This window comes from Scomber japonicus, chromosome 18 (genome assembly GCF_027409825.1).
Source record: "Scomber japonicus isolate fScoJap1 chromosome 18, fScoJap1.pri, whole genome shotgun sequence".
NCBI classification, from domain to species: Eukaryota; Metazoa; Chordata; class Actinopteri; order Scombriformes; family Scombridae; genus Scomber; species Scomber japonicus.
The window spans coordinates 5,849,132-5,866,472 of NC_070595.1; the positions used below are offsets into that span (position 1 = coordinate 5,849,132).

The 17,341-nt window shown below is 40.0% G+C and overlaps 3 protein-coding genes across 3 annotated transcripts in view; 1 reads left to right on the plus strand and 2 right to left on the minus strand.

Annotated features, from left to right (window-relative positions):
* The window catches only part of LOC128379506 (uncharacterized), a 388,452-nt gene that overhangs the window by 283,833 nt on the left and 87,278 nt on the right, over positions 1-17,341 (minus strand). The gene's annotated exons all lie outside the window — the stretch shown is intronic.
* rpl23 (ribosomal protein L23) lies at positions 2,202-5,721 on the plus strand. The gene is made up of 5 exons (XM_053339147.1): positions 2,202-2,248; positions 3,469-3,552; positions 4,065-4,193; positions 4,708-4,821; positions 5,600-5,721. Exons 1-5 carry the CDS (start codon positions 2,236-2,238, stop codon positions 5,680-5,682), a joined length of 423 nt encoding a protein of 140 aa, XP_053195122.1. The 5' UTR covers positions 2,202-2,235; the 3' UTR covers positions 5,683-5,721.
* Positions 7,684-15,057, minus strand: si:dkey-283b1.7 (von Willebrand factor C domain-containing protein 2-like). The gene is made up of 3 exons (XM_053338219.1): positions 14,662-15,057; positions 11,790-11,919; positions 7,684-7,925 (listed from the first exon to the last, which is right to left on the minus strand). The coding sequence occupies exons 1-3, from the start codon at positions 15,055-15,057 to the stop codon at positions 7,684-7,686; spliced, it is 768 nt and encodes a 255-aa protein (XP_053194194.1).

Below are 17,341 nucleotides of genomic sequence, written 5' to 3' on the forward strand. Positions count from 1 at the left end.
TTTATGAAAAATTATAATAAAAAGCTCCACCTCTGAGTGAAACAGTCATTTGTTCATCTATGTATTCATTCAGGAAGGTTGCAGGATCCACGTATAGTTGTACAATCCAGTAATCCTGTATCTTTAGATTGAGCAGGCATATAGGTGTGACTGTAATAACCATATAAATGAAAATGTGCAAGTTACATAGTAAATAAAGAATACATTATAAAAGAACTACATGCTTTACAATACATTATTCATTGCGAGGAAAATTGTGTTGGCTGCTTATCATAGAATAATGATCAACATCACAACTAATAATACTAGGATTTACACACATGGTGAAATGACAGGAGGAGGAGGCCAAAGCTTACTAACAAACCCCCCCACAACCTCTCTAAGTATTAGGGTTATGTAGAGGTTGATACTGTGATTGAACACTGTATTATGTCATATTATATTATGTATTTAACATGATGCTGTACTGATGAGTAATTAACCCTCCTATTGTCTTCGGGTCTATTTGACTCGAAGACAACAGTTAATATGTCATAACTTTGGTTTTCTTATGTATAATTGGCTCAAACTGACATGGATGGTCCCAGACTATGCTCTTTGCAAGTACAATTAATTATGACTATTTTTGTTAAATTATGTGTGTTTTATTAAAATGTATAGTACCTATGGTCTTCCCGGGTCAATTTGACCCGGTCACATTTAGTGGTGTAATTGGTCACGCTATTGCGCTTTCCAGCACAATGAACATATACACACACACACACACACACACACACACACACACACAACTCCAAAGCTACAGATGTGTAAACCTGATTTCACAACTTCTGATCTACCTACATGCGGCTACACACACACACACACACACACACACACACACACACACACACACACACACACACACACAATTTCAAAGCGACAGGTGTGTAAACCTGATTTCATCACAATTCTGATCTATCTACATGGGGCTACACACACTCAAACACACTTCAAAGCACTGGGCTTTTACATTGGGCCAAAACACAAGCTACACCTTTGATATGCCTTTCCCCAATTGAAGACAGAGTGTATAGCATCCTTGGGGCATTTCACATTTCACTCTGAGACAGCATGATGAAGATGACCTACACTATATCACAGCCTCTTGACCTCACTTTGACCCCTTTGGAGTGTCAGTGGTTATCCAAAAATAAGTAATAATTTCTGCTTATTTTATTCAAAAGCATGGTATAATTTCATGTAAATGAGGTTTACTGCTCATAAATTAAGCATAATAAAAAGAATAAGAGGTGTAAAATAAGTTTAAAATATGTGATAATGAGTTGGAATGAAGTTGGCTAAAACTATGCAACAGAATGATGTGATCATTTGACACTTTCTGCTTTATAAACAGTCGAATTAGACAGGTCAATTTGACATTTCATGTAAATGAGGTCTACCACACCATACATTACAAAAATAATATGTAAAATCTGTGGTTATGTGTTGGAAACAAGTTGACTAAAAGGTGTAACACAGAATTGTGTGATCATTTTATACTTACATGCTTTAGAAACAGTCCAACAAGACCAGGTCAAACTGACCCGGGAGGACAACAGGTGTGACTATTTGCTGCCATTAAAAAAATTTAAGTGTTTCAAAACAATATCCTGACTAAACTTTGGCATATACCAATCTGTGGTATTCCATCCACTTGTGTGCCTCTGATCAAAACCATAGTGAAAATAATTCAGAATTTCTGCTTTTTTTAACTCAAAAATGAGGTATACTGTTATGTAAATGGGGCTATCATACCATATATTACAAAAATAAGTGTAAAATATATGTTAATGTGTTGGAAACGAGTTCACTGAAAAGGTGAAACAAACAAATTGATGATCATTTTGTACTACATACTTTATAAACAGTTGAACAAGACCGGGTCAATTTGACCCGGGAGGACAAAAGGTGCGTAGTAAAAACGAAGACAATACGAGGGTTAAGAAAGAATAATTAATGGAAACATTGGTGGGACAAAGATTGGACCCTGAACAGGAGAATTACAAGTAAAACATACATATAGTGGATCTGGATTATAAACTAATAAACATATTTCAATGTATTTATCTAGGACTACATGTTATTTCCGACAGCCTTGAATGCACCTAACCTCCGCGCCATGACCCGGATGACGTTCTGTTCAACGTTATATCCCACAATCCCTCTCTCCGCCTCTCTCTTTCCCCGGCTGCAGCAATGTCCAAGAGAGGTATGAGAACCCGCTTCTCCAATCCACACTCATCTGCTGTTTTTTACTCCACAACATTTCTCATAATGTTGTTTTTATGTTATAAAACAGCAAAGACAACCTTTTTGTGTGATTAGTTCTTCATTTGCGACGAAATTTTCTAACTTTTAAACGATTCAGTGCTTAGATGGCGGAAGCCATGTTTCGCTGCCAACGCTTAGTAGACATGCAGTCTGGAAAGATAGAGGAGGAAAATAAGAATGTGCTCAAAGCTGTTGACTTGAGGCTGTTATTTCTGACGGTATGTTAAATGTCGCACCTGCTTATGAAATGAAATGGAAGCTAATGTGCTGTTAATTTGAACAGAATGTTTGAATTAGCCGCAGCAGGCTAACAGCAAGCTATCAGTAACGTTATGCTAGAAAGAGCCTGCTGGCACAAGCTAGTGTGTGTTAGCAGTGTGGAATAACTTTACTTTGAGACATTGACGGTGTAAATCATTATGTTAATGTACAAGAGTGTAGATAACCTCATTACTACAGCGCATGTTAGCTCTCATTTACACTCAGTTGTATCCTAGTTTCTCATTCAGCTCTTTAGCTTTTTGAGGCCTTTCGGTGGCTCGTGTAAATGCAGAGTGTTGTGGGCTTTAACATTCATATTCATATCTTTTATTACAGATTTATTAGTTGACATTAGCTGGTCTCACTATGTTGTCAGACAGTCTTAAAGAGATGAATCTGCTAACTAGTAGTAGTCGTTTGGGTCATAAATGTTGGCATTGGATGTACTGTATTAGTTTATAGCTCACTTTTCATTTGCAGTCCATTTAGTAGGGTAATACAATGTTTCATGTCCTTATACATGGACACAATAATGCTTTATGAAAGTTTTGCTGAAAGTTTAATTGAAATCATTGAAAATCACAGGATTATCAGACAGGAAGTCAGATATCAGGCATGTTTCAGGTGTCTTATTAGAACCACCTTGATCACCTGAGTGTTTGTGCTGGGTAAAGGTGGTGTTGGCTGTGTTAACAAAAATGCTTTAAATGCAGTATAACATGGAAAGAAGTTATCTAGAATCTCAAGTGTCATTTAAGTTATATAAATGGTTAATTACTGTAAGAGAATGGAGTAAGGTAGCTTGAATTGTAATGTTAAATGTAGTGATGGCAATTTTTTTTTTTTTTTTTCATTGGCAGATATGATGCTCACATGTGTGTTTGTGTCTTCTTCCAGGACGTGGTGGTTCGTCTGGAGCCAAGTTCCGCATCTCACTGGGTCTCCCAGTGGGAGCGGTCATCAACTGCGCTGACAACACAGGTATGCTTCTACTGACCTACTGTAACTGTTATCACTCAGATATCTCAAAATCTTAAATATGGAGGCACATGTTCTAGTTTGTGATCCTTTACATCTCACATGCTGTGATGGTGCTCAGTGAGTCATGGAGGTGTTGGAGTAGAAACGCTAACCTGAGTTAAAGCTGAAGTTGATGTGTGGATATTCTGGTAAATATGGACAGAGTGGTGGTATTAAACAACCCTCTGTGGTCATGGTTTTGGTTATTACCTTTTTTTTAGTGCAGTCCCCCTTCTAAAAGCACTTGCTGTGTCTGCTCAGTGGCTAGGTGAGTCGTCACGAAGGGAATATTGAATTCTTCACTGTGGGTGAGATGGCAGCGATCAACTGTAGCTGACCAATCTCAATCAGTGATGAGACAAGCTGACAAAGTGCAGTTCTTGAAGTTCTAAAGATGCTCTTGTCCCAGAGTCCTGTTGGATCTTCTCCCATGCTGCCCTGGTTTTTAATTTCGTCATCTCTCTGTCCTACAGGCGCTAAGAACCTGTACATCATCTCTGTGAAAGGCATCAAGGGGCGTCTGAACCGTCTGCCTGCTGCAGGAGTAGGTGACATGGTCATGGCAACAGTGAAGAAAGGCAAGCCAGAGCTCAGGAAGAAGGGTGAGTACACATTGTTTTATACATCTCCCTGCAGTGTTGTATGTGTGGAGGTGGTTTTGGTTCATCTCTTCTTAAAGCGAAGTGTTGAATGAGTTTTCCAGGTGTCTGTTTGTAAAAAGCATCAGTTAAACTGTAATGCGTTTCACTCCTGGAAACTGTCCACATAATGTCAGAGCAACTAAAAAAGCAAAACCTGTATTTACGGTGTACGTTGGTTTTTAATCTCATGGGCAGAGTGAGAGGAAGACTAAGTACGGGCTCAGAGCTTTTTTGAGAAAAACAGTGAACTACTTACTGCAACACACTTAATAATAATAATAATAATAATAATAATACTGGCATATGTAAAAATTGATGTTCAGTGATTTTGAGTGTTGGAATAAAATGTGACCAGGGCAAAATGTGTAGATGAACTTGAAGTGATTTGTTCCTCTCAAACACTAGTCACATCAGAGCCGTCCTCCAGCACTGAATTAACCACATGCTCTCTCTCTCTCTCTCTCTCTCTCCTCAGTGCATCCTGCGGTGGTGATACGGCAGCGGAAGTCGTATCGGCGAAAAGACGGCGTGTTCCTATACTTTGAAGACAATGCGGGGGTCATAGTCAACAATAAAGGAGAAATGAAAGGTGGGTTTGTACTTGGATGCAACATTAAACTCAGTAGGGTTAGCTACACACAAACATTTGATACTTGCATGTAGACTTTGGTCTGCATTTATAAAATGTAAAAAAAGACTGAAGGATTATGTTGCATGGATGTAAGACTCCTAGCTGACTAATGGTCATTAGTTCAAACTGTTAGTTTACTAGTCGTCACACGTTGAATGCCCAGGGTCACTCTGGGTGCTGTTGGATTGTCACTGCTTCAGTAGCAGTGTTAGAGTAAATTCCAAAGTTTAGTGTCTCTGTATGAAGCTGCCTCCGTTTATTTCACCACTAGGAAGTGTACATGTATTTCAGTGTTTATTCATAGTGCAGATAGAGATTGCAAGAACAGATGCCCCCCCCTTCTTAAAGCACTTGCTGTGTCTGCTCAGTGGCTGGGTGAGTCGTCATGAAGGGAATATTGAATTCTTCACTGTGGGTGAGATGGCAGCGATCAACTGTAGCTGACCAATCTCAATCAGTGATGAGACAACTTAAACCTGCTCAGTACAACCAAAGTGTTTGAAGTTTACACGGTATCACAATGTTACTGCTCCTGATGTTGTTAATGTCATGTATTGATTTACTAAAGAACAATTTGAGTCTACTAAAGATGTTCATTTGTACCTCTAAACAAAACTTGAAGTTATTGTTTCAAGCAGATCAGTTTTTTTTTTCTCATTCATGTCAGGTGTTCATATTCATATGAAACATGCAGTGTTGACAGTGTAATAACAGCTTTTTTCCTCTCTGTCTGCAGGTTCAGCCATCACAGGCCCAGTTGCTAAAGAGTGCGCTGACCTTTGGCCCAGGATTGCCTCCAACGCTGGCAGCATAGCCTGATATGGACCCTGTTTGTTTTCAATAAAAACTGTCAATTGAGCTGCATGTCTTTGTTTTCATTCATACTTTTTGTAGAGGTGAGTACTTTTTTTAAGGAGCGTAGTTTAAAGGATTGAAACATGAGCTACTGTTAGTGCTACCTTAAATTAAGTGTTAATGACAAGTGTCCATATTAACACAAACATTTTCAAATCATTCCTCCTGTCTTTTCAGCATTAAATTCTCTGGACAGTATTCACCTGTTAAGGTGTGATGGAGCAACAGTGGCAAAAAGGAAATTTAGAGCAAGTGTAGCAGTTTGATACTATTCTGAGCCTGCTGAAACCTCCAACAGCAGCTGTTAACTATTAAACTATATATCTATACGAGTTGTTAGTCAACATGCTATATTGTAAAGAATCATTGTCAAAAATGGACATCAATTATCAGCCATTATGCTGTGACACAATGGCATTATATTTGTATTTCATAGTCTACAGTAGATGTAATGTGAGGCAGCAATACATGTATTTTAAATGCATGTTCTCATATTCACCAGTAGAGGGTGTATTGAAACTTGACAAAGACTTATAGACTTTATTTCACCACCAGCAGCGTACAGACACACAGACCTCTGTACATATCTGACACATTTACTGAAGCTATTTACAGATGAAATCCACAAAATACATTACATAGAAGAGGGAAAGAATTCAGACCACATTAAGACACCATAGGAGAACATGACTTGTACATAAACCTGAGGACCATGAAATACTGCACTCTAGAGCTTTAGAACCTGATTTAAGGTGAGTGGTCTTCCTGAATAATCAGGAAATGATGTGGGTTGTCTGAAGAACTGAAACTAGCAGGATTGAGGTGTACAGAATCTGGCATGCACTCTAACCTTTCGTATATAACGTACCATCTGCTAACCCAGGTAGTGAGTGAATCTCTTTCTGCTTACAAAGTCACTCTTAGCATTTAGTGAGTGTGTGTGTGTATGTGGTCCACTTGGACTTCTTTTTGCATACAGAAGGAAACCAGCAGGATCATGGAGAGAACCCAAGCCACCACCTGCACCCAGCACTTGTTTCCCCTGCGACACTTACACCACACATACATTGATTTCACAAAAACTACCCAACCCAGACCTCATATAGATAGAAGTCCTGTAGCACAAAGAAGAGCATACCATACTCTATATATGTGGCCATGTGCAGAATGTTGAATGTAAATGTTAGCTTGTCCACCACTTTAGTCCAGACTGAAATGTCTCAACAACTATTGGATGGAATTCATGGTTCCCAGGCAATCAAACAAAGTACTTTGGTGATCCCAAACCTTTCCTCTAGTAAGGTGAGGTTGACATTTGTGCAGAGGTGAAAAGTAACATGTACAAATACATTTACTAAATAGAGTTTGATGTAGTTAAAGTATTACAGTAAAAGTAATTGTTTGGTCCCACAGCCTGCTGGTGGCTCTGGGGAAAATGTCAGGTGATTAGCAAAGTCAGTGGTCTAAATCCTCTCTTGACCATGAATATGTGTACAGATGTTTATGGTGATCAATCCAGCAGCGGTTTAGATATTTCAGTCTGGGTCAGTGGTGGACTGACCGACTGACCATTGCCATCCTGTCAGTGTAGCTACAAATTAGAACCCAGTCCTATAATAAAACAGAAAATATGAGGAATCCAAAAATATGAAAAAAGTTTCCAAAGGTCATGTATGCTACTGCATGAATTCATATTTTTTTCGTATGGGTGTTACCAGTTTCACCCAGTTCCTTCTTAACCTCGACCCCAACTGCAGATTATCAGTTTGACTTCATCATTTGTTGGAGGCAGAGCTATTCTGAAATATTCTCATTGGTAGCAAAGGTGCAGTTTGAGTGTGACGGTATTAAAGCCTAGTTTATCTCACCTGATACTATACGTACATATAGATACAGTTAGAGTTTATTTGTACCTGTGGAGCAGCTCTGCCATCTACATCAACATTTATTTACTTCACAAACACTTCACGGTATCAGATCCAGTCTGGGAATATATGGCCTCCCACCTCTACCACTGGGGTCCTCATCCCCAGGGGCCTCGGTGCGGGGGCCGGGCGGTGGGCTGGGTTGGGGCCGTTGCTCACAGGTGGCCTGAGGGTGGGTGTGCCACGTCCCGTCCCGGTAGGTGCAGTAGCACACTGTCCGCTCGTCAATGTTCACTCGCTCCCCGGCCGGGATCACCCTGTTCCCGGCAAAACAGTTGGGACCTAGAGGGACAGGACAGGGGTAAAATCACTACTTTGTGTATTGGCCTCTTTCAGATATACCATACCAAATAGGCTCAATTTAGATGTTAATCACTTCTGTATTAATTTGAGTTTCACCCGTTTAATTGCACTTTTTAAGGTTTATGGACCAAATTTGGTGTCACCCATGTCGTTTATTGGATACTCCCCCTTGCCTCCTTGCCTGTCTGGAATAATGATTGGCCTGAAGGTACATGACCGTATATCCCAACCCATCTTGCTAAATACCTTATTGGCTGATACATGTCTACATGCACATAACTTTTTTTCAATTCTTCTGCTTTAATACTACCTTATTTAAATACTATTAGTATATATAGTAATAGTATCATAAATACTATTTTATGATGACACTGATGAAGGGCGCCAACCTGAAACATGTTGGTCTAATAATAAGGTTGTTCTATACTAAGTGCCTCTGGAGAATTTACTTTTTTAGACTTTTTTTCCTCTTCCCCGTGCAGAAACCTCTACTCTCTGAAGGGTCAAGTAGGTTTCCTTGCTGCACGGAGACATGCGGCAGATGGGGAAAAAACTAGTCTGGCTCTGTCCAACCACCTTCCAGCACCTGTAAAGCTCACTAATGACCAGGTTACATGTTTAATCCATGCAGGAAACCTGTGTAAAATAGTTCTTCTCATTTTAGTTCAAGAGGCCGGATTGTACCCCTTGGTGGGCTGATTTTAGCTCTCAAGCCATACACTATATTGCCAAAAGTATTGGCTCACCTGCCTTGACTCGCATATGAACTTAAGTGACATCCCATTCTTAATCCATAGGGTTTAATATGACGTCGGTCCCCAAACTGTTCCCACAAAGTTGTGAGTATGGAATTATCCAAAATCTCTTGGTATGCTGAAGCATTCAGTTCCTTTCACTGGAACTAAGGGGCCAAGCCCAGCTCCTGAAAAACAACCCCACACCATAATCCCCTCTCCACCACGCTTTGCATTGCACTTGGTGATGTATGGCTGATACAGCTGCTCAGCCATGGAAACCCATTCCATGAAGCTCTCTACGCACTGTTCTTGAGCTAATCTGAACACATGAAGTTTCAAGGTCTGTAGTGATTGACTCTGCAGAAAGTTGGCAACCTCTGCACACTGTGTGCCTCAGCATCTGCTGACCCCGCTCCATCAACCCCACTCCATCATTTTACATGGCCTACCACTTCGTGGCTGAGCTGCTGTTGTTCCCAATCGCTTTCACTTTGTTATAATACCACTGACAGTTGACAGGAATATTTAGGAGCAAGGAAATTTCACTACTGGACTTGTTGCACAGGTGGCATCCTATCACAAGTACCACACTGGAATTCACTGAGCTCCTGAGAGCGACCCATTCTTTCACAAATGTTTGTAGAAACAGTCTGCATGCCTTGGTGCTTGATTTTATACACCTGTGCCCATGGAAGTGATTGGAACACCTGATTTCACATTTTGGCCATATCAACTTTAAAAGATAATATGTCAGTATTGTGTCTCTGCTGCCCCCAAGTGGCAAAAAAACAATGAATGCAGCTTTAAATAGCTTTCCTAAACAACCACTAATCTGACGCACAACACAGTATTCTATTGTGGTTCAAGCCCATTCTAAAATAACCTCATTTATTTGTGTTTGATTTTAATAGAGGTGGAAGACAAGATACACGCAAATACCAACATTTAGATGAGTTAAAATCCAATCTTTTTCTTAAAGCTATTTCTCTCTCCCTTCAACATGTGCTTGTAAGATATAAGCAAGAAATGTAAACAGGCCCGTCTTTCATATCATTCGCATGCCTCACTGGCAGATGGGGGTTCCGTTATTTGGCAGCTACCTGAGAAACAATTACCAACGCCAGTCAGCAGGAGGACAGGAAGTACAGTTCATCTGATGCCAGATCCGACCGTGTTCCATAAAACACAGCTGACATGAGGGAATTTGGCAGCGCCGAGGAAAGAAAAAAGTAAAAAAAAAAAAAAAACAATGACGCAACAGAGCGGCTCACCAAACCATCTGTCCGACTGCCTGTCCAGCAGAGGGGCCGTAAAAATAGAAACTACAACTTTAACTGCAGATGCCATAAAGCAGCATGTTCATGTGGTGCTCATCTATTTAATAAGACTTTTGTTAGTTTAACTGCTTTGTTCCTCAAAAAAAGAGCAACATATAATACAAGTAATATTATTATCCATGCTGCTGTTCCTGTCTGACACACACACAAACATACAAATCCCACCAATATTAGAAAGGGACTTTATAATGCAAGTAGCAATGAAAGCACTCATGACATAACAGGGATGGCTCTGTAAGCTGCAGGTTAGTGTGAGGTGACATAACCAGCGCTGCTCCTGAAAGCCACAGCTTGCCAATGATGCTTCTAACACATACACACAGAAGCCAGGAGCTTAAGTGTGTGTGTGTGTGTGTGTGTGTGTGTGTGTGTGTGTGTCTGTGTGCGTGTGAGTCAGTGAGATGGGATAAGATAGCACATGTGGTTGAGCTCCTGCTATGAGCTGTCTATAGCAGCACAGAGGGGAGCGGATGACTCGTTCAACATGGATGAAGAAGCTGAGAGCGGTTAACTGTTGATTCAGATGAGCAGATTTTGACCTGAGCCATATGCCGTGTACGGAAGATAAAACACGACTGCTAAATGTGTTTTTTTCCTGTGCTGCACTACACAGCAGAGCAATGTTTAAGTGTTTTATGTTTTTTTTGCTTTATTTTATACATATTTATTTTCAGCCTATTTATTCACTGATTATTCTACCCCAACAATAACTGCTATAGAACCAACACAATATCTAAAAGATGCAGATACATGAATGAATTACATTTGTGATATTCAAAAAAAACAATGACTGACACCAAACAACAACTTTTTTTTTCTTTCCCCAGAATCAACATTTCAGGATAATCCACTGACCTCGGTGAACAATTTTTCCTTGAAACTACCAAAGAAACAGTCCCTATGTGGTTAATAACTGGTTCATCCTCTTGTTAAAATGAATGTGTAAAGTTGACACTGACATTACTCACTGACTGTCAAAAATGGAAAGGGTTCATCCTCTGGAGGCACACATACTTTGAGTAATCTATAGTTTCAATTCTCTCTGTACCATCATTGGCTTGACAGTGGCACTAAAAGAGAATCCAGACAGTTACTCAAAATATAAGTTATCCTCAAGGCCCAAAGCAAATATACTGGACATCCTGAGATTAGGTTTATAGATAATCTGCTATGGACCAAAGTGCTGGACTGAGGGAAAGAAACTAGTCTAGACTAGACTAGACTAGACTCTAGACTTTGATTGGTGTAGCTGCAGGGAGTCATGAGGAGGGAGTGATCTGACATAGACAGATATAATTTAAGATTTAATGAATAAAATAAAATAAATGTTATGAATAATGATGTATACACTGTGACATACAACATAGTCATATTGTTATTAGTTATTTTGGCATTTCAGGTGTTTTACTCTTCGTTGACACTGAGGGAAAAATCACAAATGGATTGCAGCTGATTTGTGCATCATTTGGAACCGCTACCTGCAACTCACAAAGGACTTTGCACACTAATGATAGGACAGTGCAAATATGCCCATAAAGTGTTGTAACTGAGTGCGATTTGCCCTTTTTTGCATCTGTTTCAGTGAGCAAAGCTGTTTACAGTGTTTCAGACTTTTCTCCACATCTGTCTAGCAGCTGTATGATCCTGTTGTGAATATTGCACCCGAATGTAATATACTGGAGGCCTGCCATAACCATGCTCACGCCCGTCCTCAACCCCAACTCCCATGTCCTGGGTTTCCCCCATTCTCATGTGGTCACCCTACTTACCAGCCTTACAGACGGGGCAGCAGTGGTTGGCTTCGTAGGTGGGGTTGACACAATGAGGGGCGGGGCAGTCCGAAATGGTGCAGTACACCTCTCTGTTGGCCTCACAGCGACATCGCTCACACCTGGACAACTGAGACACAGAGACTGAGTTTCAGTTACTTCTAGATTTGACGTGTGGACATTTCAGTCAGATCAATCTCAAAATTTAGACCGTGTAACCCATAAATGACAGAGAAGAACACACAAACAATGTTGATCCGCCTGTCCAACCACTGCTCAGTCCCCAGTCAGTCATAAAAGGTCAAAACCTGGCGTTAAAATCTTTTTTATTTTATTGATATTCTACATTTAAGGTGCCTTTAAATAACCAAACAACAAACTAACACGGAAAGTCTTAGTTCAGGTATATTTGCCACCTCGACCAATGTAGTCAAGTTGGTTAAAATATGTACAGAGTGGAGAAAGGGGAAGCCTTTAAATTGATCTAGCAATTATAATATACATAATTCAATTCTTTATTCCATAGCCAATATTAACATAATGATAATCTTATTAGTTTAATGGCTTGATACAAGAGTTCTCCTGCTTTACTGAAAAGTCCCCTCTCAGAGTATGCAGGATATGATACTATACAATACGACACCATATATGATACGATACAATACAATATGATACGATACAATACAATATGATACGATACGCAGGGTTGGGGAGTAACAGATTACATGTAATGGCGTTACGTATTTAAACTACAAAATACGAGTAACTGTATTCCGATATAGTTACAGTTTAAATTGTTGTATTCAGAATACAGTTACTTTCTTAAAAAAGATTACTATAACATTACTTTACTGCACCACGCAGGTTGCACTGTGCGGATGCAGGTGGCATTATGCACACGCAAATATGCTGCAAATCAATGAGCGAGAGCACTTTCCACACAACACCAAATGACAATTGCAGAGAATGACATGAACGACCAAGAGGCACAGAAATACAGAGAACATTTTACCTACACACCTGGTAAGGAAGGTCGCAACATTTAAGTGCAGTGCAAGCTGTGTTTACCACCAACGAAGCTGCTTTCATCATCGAGAGACTCCACGTCTAAGCCGGTCGGATGATGTAAGTTATAACCATTGGGTGGGGAGTGGGGACTGACAAAACAACGGAGAAATGAACCGGCAACTATTCACCCCTTAAGCCCGCGAGCCCCCGCCGGAGGGGGCAACAGCACCCCCCATGGATTAAAAATGTCTCAGGGCAGTTAAACAAGCACGAATATAGCCATGACACCATAACTCGCGGAATAAACTGTCAAAGAAAAATCCACACATATTTCCCATCGTAAATTTACAACTACAAATTATATCATACCTTCGCTGTTTTTATGGTTAAAAGTTATGTCTGGTAACATAATATTCCTAGTAACAGCTACTCCAATGTCTCTGGATCATTCTGAGTCGATTCATGCCAGTTTCCATGTATTTACATGGCATGGAGGATGAATTGTAGATAGCCTGCCTGGTCGTCCTCAATGCGAACACACGCTTTTTGTCTCCATCTAGTGGTTGAACTGTGCTATTGTGACAGATTTAACAACTGCACTACTTTCTAGAGGGCGTTAACTCCATACTGGAGCCCAATTTTTTCTTCATGCATCAATATTTAAGAATACATTTTTTTTAATTTTAATTTCCCTATTGAATGAGAATGAGAATGTTGACTCTTGGATGCCATTTTTCTTTAAATAGTATCAGTTGCAGGACAAAACATACCACATTTGTGTTTTGTGTATTTGCAGAACTTTTTCTCTGAAGATTGTTCTCTAAAGAGAGAGCAAGTGTTAACTAAAATCAGTGTCCCAGATAAACACGTTCAACTAGACGATTTTGAAGTAAGCTAAAAGTAATCCAAAAGTATTTAGAATACATTACATTACTTGAGTAATCCAAGAGAATACATTAGATTACATTTTAGGACATCAGTAATCTGTAGGGGAATACATTTTAAAAGTAACCCTCCCAACACTGATGATACGATACAATATGAAACAATACGATATATGAAACAATACGATATGATACCATACCATGCAATACAATATGATACAATACGAAACAATATGATATGATACAATATAATACTATACAATACAATACGATATGATACAATATTATATGATATGACACAATACAATATACTTTAACTTTAAATTGTCTTGGACTCAAATGTTGTGCACATGAGTTACAAAAACAGCACCAGCTGTTACATTATAAATATAATTACACATAACAAAATATTGCACTCACCCCATGTGTTACAACACACATTGCACATATCACATATTGCACACGCCCCATAATAAAACACCATCCCTGCAGTCTCAAGCAGCATTGTTTAAAAGTGTGATTGAGGTAGGAACAAATGAGTTTTTAAAAGGTTATGAAAGCTGGATATTGAACCATGATCAGTACAATACACTTATAATATCTAACTAGAGCACAGAGAAACTTTCATCAGATGAATGTGAAAACAAAGTCTCCATACACATCATTTTGCACAGTGAAGCTCCAATAAGGACACATTTTTGAGTGGAGGGGGACTTTAAGTTTATCTGTGACTATTACAGAAATACAGTTATGTCATGCAGAAAATATTTTTTAAAAATAGGTATCATTATATATGAACGCGGATCACATAAGCTCACTGAATAGCACATTTATTCGTGTAACGTGTATACTTCACAGATGGGTGATGTGCGTAAATCTCCAATAACGCAGCATGAAATCAGTGTGGAGCTTGGGTGGAGGGGGTGTGGGGAGGGGAGGGAATGGGGTGGAGGGGGTGAAGAAGTTTGGCTCTTTCTCACCCTGAACTCCTCTAGGAGCCGGTACGTTTTGCCCCTGTAGACACAGACCCTGGCCATAGCCTCGCACACCGGACAGCATGCCTTATACCTGATCCTCGTGCACTGGGGGTGGATGCGACGACACTTGGGTCGGACGCACACCGGACCGTCCACGGTGCAAGTGCACGGACACGCAGTGGGGCTCGGGTAATAAATCTCTCCGATGCCGTAAACAAAACCGTGGTCGTCGATGCACCACTTGCCCCGGTAGTCCCCGAACTCGTAGTCCAAGTCGCTTTTGGAAGAGTACTCCGCCGCCACCGCGAGCTCCGCAACGCGCCCCGGACCGTGCGGCAGCAGCAACAGCAGCAACGCGTGGAGGAGACAGCAGCTGAGCGCACGGTGCCGGTGGCTCATGGTGATCAGGTTAGTTTACAGGTTAGGTTACCGACACCGACCATCTGTCTGTCAGCTGAGCTCCGGTGAGATATTCTCCCGCCGTCGGACGGTGACGCCGATGCGCGCGCGTCAGTCCGGAATGTGTCTGAAACGCAGCTCACCAGCTGATTGATCTCCACGTGACCTCAGACAGGTGTCACACGCTGCCTCTGTGTTCAGTCCGTCCAATGAAAAGCACGTATGTCCAAAATGTGAACTTTAACACTGAGTTCAGAGCAGACCTGCGAGCAGTGATGGAAATCAATTAGTAATGTACATCTACTCAACTTCAGTATAGCTACACAGTTTGGTGAGTAATTCAATTTCATGCCACTTCAGACGGAAATATGAAGTCTTTATTTTACAACACATTTCATTTATTTGCCAAATTGATACATAATATAGTCAACATTAAAAACCCCATCAAACAGGGACCTCCAACCCTTAAATCTTGCCTAATCTGGAATGGTGTAAGGATTGTGAGTAGGTTTTGTTAATGAGGTTGTTCAAAATAGACCAAATTTGAGCTGATATCACTTCAAATGAGAAATTAAAGCAAATTAATGTCTAATAAAGATTTTTTTTAATAAATGATGCAAAGTGTGTGAAGCTGATCTCTTCAGTCATTGGTCTGTTATGGGCCCTGTTAGCAGAGGTTTCAGTCGCTGGTGTGACGTTAGGAATGAGGGGTGGTGTTGATGGTGCCTGATATTTCATCTTTAGGGGCCCCCTGGTGGCCAAGGGGCCCTGAGCACAGATCAGTGATTTTTTTAGTGGATTTGTATGAATGTATGAATACATATTATATCTTTATTGTCTTTCAACTTTTACATCTATTTCACATTTATCACAGCCTATTTTGTATGTACATTTGTACCATTTATACAGTATATTATACATGTATATACATCATATATCTATTAATATATTCCATTTGTAATCTTTTTTAAATTATAGTCTATTCTACTACATACTATATTATATTTCTTTATGACATACACATACAGTAGTAACCACTGTCATTTTAATTTAATGTAGACATTAGTGCACATTATTAAGAAATAATCATATGTATAAATACGGCAGCTTAAGTTTACAAATGCATATATTTATTTCAATTTAATGATTAGATTTAGTATGTTCTGTGCATTCACATCAAATACAAATCCAGCTTTTAATAAAGTCATAAAAACTGTAAATAAAACTATTCATTCTGACCAACAAAGTGTTTATTCAATGAAATGTTATAGACTGCAGAGCTCTGGTAGATCTTTAAACTGGTTTACATGTCCAAAATATATAATTATCTGATAATGAGCTGATAGGAACAACATATTTCAAAGACAAAGGATCATTTACTGAACCAAACATATGATCATAATGATGAATATGATTTGTATAACAGGCAGTACTGGTTCACCCAATACGCACACTACGCACGTTACGTAGGGCCCCGCAAACTCATAGAGGCCCCGTGGGGAAAACAAACAAACAAAAAAACCTGACGGAGTGACCGTCCGTCGCGCTGCTCGTGCACGTCAAATTGCCAGTGCATGCATGTGCATCAACGGCATCAGCAAGATGAAGCGGAGTTATCCCTCGGGGAGTGAAAAGAGAAAAAAGAAAGTGCATGAAAATGAACAGCGGGAACAGCAGTCAGGTAACTCTCCTCTCCGGGTGGGAGAGTGGGAGGGGACGGGGCTGGTCCGTGTTTGGTGAGCCCTGGGTGAACAGCGGACGGTCTCCGTGTGCGTCTTGCTAGCTTCTGTAATGTTATATCAATCACTCTGAGTGTAGTTACAACTGCACTTATACAAAATGGAAAGTAATGGAGAAACATTTACTAAGATTGAATTTTGTTTGCTTGGATAGCCCACAGGCACATATAGATACAGATATATTAGTGAATAAATAAAACTTGTGAAATATTATGACAATGGTGCTAAATAGGCTAAATAATAATCTAAATCACCTACATTTTAACTATATGAAGGTAAAACAAGTACAGTCAATTTGATGGAACTGAATTAATAGTAGCCTGATCTATATTTTACAGGTGCTATGCTTAAGTTCCTCACAAGCAGCACAGAGTCCAGTCAGTCAGCCAGTGGAGGGACAGAACCAGATAAGACAGGCACAGATCAAAAGCTATCTGAGACATCCATGTCCCAGGAACGTCTGAGTGGTTCGGCCATCATGAGCATCAACCATGATGTGGGGAAGCAAATATCATATGAAGACATTATTGATGATTTTGCATCCA

What these genes read in the sequence shown, in the direction of transcription:
- rpl23 (XM_053339147.1), top strand. An exon ending in CAACTGCGCTGACAACACAG is followed by an intron (nt 3,553 to 4,064) that starts GTATGCTTCTAC and finishes TCTGTCCTACAG; the next exon opens with GCGCTAAGAACCTGTACATC. An exon ending in GCCAGAGCTCAGGAAGAAGG is followed by an intron (nt 4,194 to 4,707) that starts GTGAGTACACAT and finishes CTCTCTCCTCAG; the next exon opens with TGCATCCTGCGGTGGTGATA.
- si:dkey-283b1.7 (XM_053338219.1), bottom strand. Translation starts at nt 15,057, where the DNA reads ATGAGCCACCGGCACCGTGCGCTCAGCTGCTGTCTCCTCCACGCGTTG. An exon ending in GGCTCCTAGAGGAGTTCAGG is followed by an intron (nt 11,920 to 14,661) that starts GTGAGAAAGAGC and finishes TCTGTGTCTCAG; the next exon opens with TTGTCCAGGTGTGAGCGATG. An exon ending in CTGCCCCGTCTGTAAGGCTG is followed by an intron (nt 7,926 to 11,789) that starts GTAAGTAGGGTG and finishes CTGTCCCTCTAG; the next exon opens with GTCCCAACTGTTTTGCCGGG.